Source organism: Rhinolophus sinicus, linkage group LG14 (genome assembly GCF_036562045.2).
Source record: "Rhinolophus sinicus isolate RSC01 linkage group LG14, ASM3656204v1, whole genome shotgun sequence".
Lineage (NCBI taxonomy): Eukaryota > Metazoa > Chordata > Mammalia > Chiroptera > Rhinolophidae > Rhinolophus > Rhinolophus sinicus.
Window position 1 is genome coordinate 45170197 of NC_133763.1, and position 6000 is coordinate 45176196.

General features: G+C 43.5%; 1 protein-coding gene across 2 annotated transcripts in view; it reads right to left on the bottom strand.

The window, feature by feature from the left end:
* The window catches only part of SYT6 (synaptotagmin 6), a 123598-nt gene extending 118651 nt beyond the window's left edge, over positions 1-4947 (bottom strand). The window contains exons 1-2 of one of the 2 annotated variants that reach the window (XM_019730367.2): positions 4431-4947; positions 3996-4137 (exon numbers count right to left, since the gene is read on the bottom strand). In XM_019730367.2, the coding sequence (XP_019585926.1) occupies positions 3996-4101 (106 nt within the window). In that variant the 5' untranslated portion in view covers positions 4102-4137; positions 4431-4947. Of the gene's footprint in view, positions 1-3995 lie in introns of both variants that reach the window. The other variant, XM_074318428.1, reaches the window with a different exon arrangement.
* Positions 4948-6000: the final 1053 nt, after the last annotated feature.

Genomic DNA, 6000 nt, shown 5'->3' on the forward strand with positions numbered 1-6000 from the left:
CATCTGTCACCCATTATGACTGCCTGGGACTGAGGGACCACGGGTGGTCACGTGACCTAGAGGCAGAGACTATCCACAGATGTTCTGGGCCAGTTAGCTTTTCTCCTTCAGGAATTTGATTTGAGAGATACAATTTGATGGAGAGTTCTGGAGCTGAAAGCTCAGATTGACTTAGGGGTTGAGGTGGCTATTTGGGGGCCACATGAAAGATAACTAAACAGAGGAAACTGCGGGTGAGTGAAAACAGAGAGGGAGAGAAAGCAAACCAAAAGAAGAGGCTGTTAGAGACAGAAGGGGGCCCAGGATGCTGAGTTTCCAATCCCCATGAGACCTGCTGACCTCCTTTCTGTCCTGCGACATCCCTGACATGGCCCATGCCATATCAAGTTATTCCTCCACCCCATCCACCTTCTAGCCAATTTTTAACTTTATCTAATTTAACAGTCACAAGTGATTAGTAGCTAATGTATTGGACAGTACAAGTGTACATATTTGTTCTTTAATTTTGGTGTGCATAGCAGTTATCTGGGTACTTGTCATAAAATAGATACCCAGGCTGTCCCCAAAGGAATCTGATTCAGTGGGTTGGGGGGTGGCCACGGAATTTTCATCATTAACCAGCACTTTCATTGGTAAGCAAAGCTTCTCATAGAGGCTGGCATCTGGACGACACTTAGAGTTACTACTATTAAGTGGGTGTTAGGGTACCTTGGGGGTTTTGATCTTAAGCCATTTTTTGACTTAGGATACTTTGGCCGCTAAGTTAGAACTTGCTGAGTTAATTCTCACACTATGGAAATTCTGGAATAAAAGAAGTACTTCCACTAGACTCACTAAGATAAAAAGAGAAAAGACACTAATAAACAAAATCAGAAATGAAAAACGGGAAGTTATCCCGGACACCACAGAAATACAAAGGATCATCCAAGAATACTATGAAGGACTATATGCCACCAAATTCAATAACCTAGAAGCAATGGACAAGTTCTTAGAAACATATAGCCTTCCAAGGCTGAACCATGAAGAACTGGAAAATCTAAACAGACCGATCACCAGTAACGAAATTGAATCAGTCTTCTAAAACCTTCCCAAAAGCAAAAGTCCAGGACCAGATGGCTTCACTAGTGAATTCTACCAAACCTTCAAGGAGGATCTAAAGCCAATCCTGCTCAAACTCTTCCAGAAAATTGAAGAAGAGACAGTACTCCCTAACTCATTTTATGAGGTCAACATTACCCTGACACCAAAAACTGGTAAGGATAACACACAAAAAAGAAAACCACAGACCAATATCTCTGATGAATACAGATGCAAAAATCCTAAACAAAATTCTAGCAAATCAAATACAACAATGCATTAAAATGATTAAAAGACCAAGTGGGGTTCATCCCAGGAGCACAAGGATGGTTCAACATCCACAAATCCATCAATGTGATACATCACATAAACAAAATAAAGGACAAAAATCATATGATTATATCAATTGATGCAGAAAAAACATTTGACAAGATACAACATCCATTTATGATTAAAACACTTAATAAAATAGGTATAGAAGGAAAATACCTTAACATAATAAAGGCCATATATGACAAACCCTCAGCTAATCTCATAAGTAATCGTGAAAAACTGAAGCCCTTTGCTCCACATTCAGGAAGACGACAGGGCTGTCCCCTATCACCTCTGCTTTCAACATAGTGTGGGATCCTCACCAGAGCAATCAGGCAAGAGAAAGAATAAAAGGCATCCAAATTGGGAATGAAGAAGTTAAACTGTCACTCTTTGCAGATGACATGATGCTATATATAGAAAACCCTAAAGACTCCACCAAAAAGCTATTAGAAACAACCAATGAATACAGTAAAGTTGCCAGCTATAAAATCAATGTACAAAAGTCCATTGCATTCCTATATACTAACAATGTAATCTCAGAAAAAGAAATTTAAAAAATATCCCTTTTGCAATTGCAACAAAAAGAATAAAATACCTAGGAATAAACTTAACCAAAGATGTGAAAGACCTATATGCTGAAAACTGTAAGATATTTTTAAAAGAAATTGAAGAAGACACAAATAAAACCACATAAATATGGACAGATAATTTTTGACAAAGAAACAAAAAACATACAATGGAGAAAAGACAGCCTCTTCAATAAATGGTGCTGGGAGAATTGGATAGCCACGTGCCAAAGAATGAAACTGGACTGCTATCTGTCACCATGTACCAAAATTAATTCAAAATGGATCAAAGACTTGAGCATAAGACCTGAAACAATAAACTGCATAGAAGAAAACATAGGTACTAAACTAATGGACCTTGGGTTCAAAGAGCGTTTTGTGAATTTGACTCCAAAGGCAAGAAAAGTATAAGCTAAAATAAACGAATGGGACTATATCAAACTTAAAAGCTTCTGCACAGCAAAAGAAACCATCGACAAAATAAAGAGGCAACCAACTGAATGGGAGAAGATTTTTGCAAATAGTGCCACTGATAAGGGGCTAATATCCAAAATATACAAGGAACTCATACAACTCAACAGCAAAAAAAAAACAAACAACCCTATTGAAAAATGGGCAGAGGACCTGAAGAGACATTTCTCCAAAGAGGACATACAAATGGCAAATAGACATATGAAAAAAGGCTCAACATCACTAATCATCAGAGAAACGCAAAAAAAAAAAAAAAAAAACCTACAATGAGATATCTAACCTCACCCCGGTTAGAATGGCTATCATCAACAAGACAAATAGTAACAAGTGTTGGAGAGGCTGTGGAGAAAAGGAAACCCTCATACACTGTTGGTGGGAATGCAGACTGGTGCAGCCACTATGGAAGGCAGTGTGGAGGTTCCTCAAAAAATTACGAATAGAATTACCATATGACCCAGCAATCCCTCTTCTGGGTATCTACCCAAAAAATCTGAAAACATTTATACATAAAGACATGTGTGCTCCAATGTTCATTGCAGCTTTATTTACGGTGACCAAGACATGGAAACAACCAAAATGTCCTTCGATAGATGAATGGATAAAGAAGTTGTGGTATATATACACAATGGAATACTATTCGGCAGTAAGAAAAGATGAAATAGGATCATTTGTGACAACGTGGATGGATCTTGAGATTATAATGCGAAGCGAAACAAGTCAGACAGAAAAGGCAGAGAACCATATGATTTCACTGATATGTGGTATATAAACCCAAAACAACAAAAGAACAAGACAAGTAAATGAGAAACAAAAACTCATAGACACTGACAATAGTTTAGTGGTTACCAGAGGGGAAGGGGGGTGGGGGGTGGGAGATGAGGGTAAAGGGGATCAAATATATGGTGATGGAAGGAGAACTGACTCTGGGTGGTGAACACACAATGGGATTTATAGATGATGTAATACAGAATTGTACGCCTGAAATTTATGTAACTTTACTAACAATTGTCACTCCAATAAACTTTAATTAAAAAAAAATACTTCCTAGAGGTAGATTTTCTGGCTTTGCAGATTTCTCCTTGGAAGCTCAGACATCTGTGCATGTCAATTTGCTCTGCTGTAAAGAAAATGAAATTCCTTCAGTGGCAACAGTTGTTCCTCAAAGTAAACACCTGAGTGCATTCTTCCCTCGTCCTTTCCTTCTGGCCCAGGCTGAGCTCACCGTAACTCCAGGTTCTGTGATCCTACCCTCTCCCCACATCCTGACACCTCCCGTAGAGGTAGCAGGGCTCTGGGTCCTCACCTTGGTTAAGAAATCCCTTGCCTGAGTGATTTGAGAAAATGCCTCCTGCTCTTCCTGGACAGTCATTGCCAAGTTCAGTTGGAGCCAAAGAGGTGGCAAGAAAGAGTGACATACCTACATAAATTCTCCCAAGTGACCCATGGCTTCCCAGTTTAGGAATATAAAACAGGGTCACATTTATGCTTATGCTCCAAATGCACTGATCTTGAGTAAGCCCTTCTCTTGCCCACGCAAGAAGCCCTTGGTAAACTCTAGGAACTGACCTGGGAGAGCCTCAGGTTTGGCCGTTAAGCCAGGCGTCCAGCTGCAGCAACCACTCAGGGACTTCTTGCTGGGCATGGTGTCTTCCTCTGGCTCCCACTCACCCATAAGCTGCTTGAAGAAGTCTTCCAAGGCCACTGAATTCTATGCAGAGGAAGGAGAATGGCACCTTCCAGGCCACAATTTGTCACTTTGGTCCTAAGCATCCCAGCTTGTACCCCGAATCTCACTGAGTCTTCCATGAAAATAATTCCTTCAGTTTCAGATTTTCATCCCTCTAGAGATCAAACCCAAACGAAGGGGACAGGTGGAGGACATAACCATAAATCCCTGCTTTCTTCCTCCTCTAACGACAAAATATAAGCCCTGTGCATGTGAATGGATACAAATAGATGGGAGAGGATAATAACACTTGCAACACCTGGGTTCTAGCTCACCTAAAATTGCCCCTTGACACGCATACTGAAAAATGATCTAGTTAGATCATCCGAGGATGCCGGCCTTCTCTGCGGCATTCTAAACTGAAGGTCTATAAGATGCCAGGAACGGTCAGGGATGCCACAGCCTGGCAGGGAGAGTGGTCAGGAGGAAGTCAGGAAGCTTTCTTCTTATAAACGCAATTTGCCTGTCCTGGAGGGCACCACCTGTATGTTCTTTTCTTTCCTTTAACTCGCTTGAAAGCACAGTTCATTGATTCGGGATTTCCATTGAGCCAGCCTGCTTTCAATAGACTCCAAAGGAAAAGTAGTTAACTCCGGCTTTGAGGCCCTCCGGGCAACAGGGCAGAGGAGACTCTCCGAGGCTGCTCCAGCACGGGGGTGTGGGGAGTCTATTCAGAGCACGGTTCCTGTCAGACCAGAACTAAGTTGAATAGACAGCACCAGCAGCGTCTGCTGCTACCTGGAGGCAGGGTTTAGCTGTCAATGCAGCACAACTACATTCCGTCTGATGGAAAGTTCCTTTCACTAAGGAGCTATCTGGGAAGGCTTGGGGAGCTAATTTCCCTGTCCTTGGATCATCTGGTCCTGCTGACCCCAGGAGTAGCCTGCCAGCCCGCTGCTCACCCCAAACACAGAGCCCGAGCAACCAGGCACCTTGGCTCCTTGGCTCTGGTTCCTTTCCAGCTGAGCTGCCGAGCTGCTGAGAGATCTCTGGCTGCTGTTCAGGAGAAGACAGATGGCCTAGAAATGATTTTCTGGAGTTTCCTGACCGGATTTGTCTCGTAGGTATCACGAAGCAAACCATGGCTTCAAGCGTTATGCCTGGAGGGGCAGGCAGCCACCTTCGCTGCATCGAATCCTGCTTGGGTGTGAAAAGTCTGAACACTCCAGGATTTGGGTCAGAGCATATGTATTCAGCAGCCCATTTTCAGTTTCTGGCACCTGGGGAGGGAGGGAGGGCAGCTGGAGTGTCGCAGCTGGTAGTCAATCAAAGTAAGTGTCAGCCAAGGAGAGTAAGATCAGGTAAGAATGTGAACATGACACTGGGGTGGGACAAGGCTGCCCCCTTGCACCACAGGGAAGTGAAGAGAAGGGCTCAGCCACTGACTGCCCCCCCCGGCCCCGCCCCCCCAACCACCCCCATTGTGCTGGCTCCCTCTTGGGCTCCTTACAGATGAGAGTGATTCCTTGTGTCTCTGACCTTAGCCATTTCATTGATAAGGACATTTTTCTCTTGCTGACTGAGTGCTGTTCCTGGTAACTACCTCTGTCCTGTGGCTTCAATGACCCTCTTTATGTTGGCGCCTCACAATCAAGCTCCATTATGCTTCTGAGTCCCCAGGGCACTCACACAGTTGCCTATGGAACCTCTGCAGCCTCAAATTCAGCACACACTCCCCATCTTCCCCTGCACCCCCCCTTCCCCCGTGACCGTCCCCATCTCTGTGAATCGTACTACCACCCACCAGAGGCCAAGATGGAAGACAGGGAGTCACCCTGGGTCCCTTTTCCTTTTACTGACCTCATCCCACAGTCACCACATCCAGTTGTTTACCTGTGAAGTGGC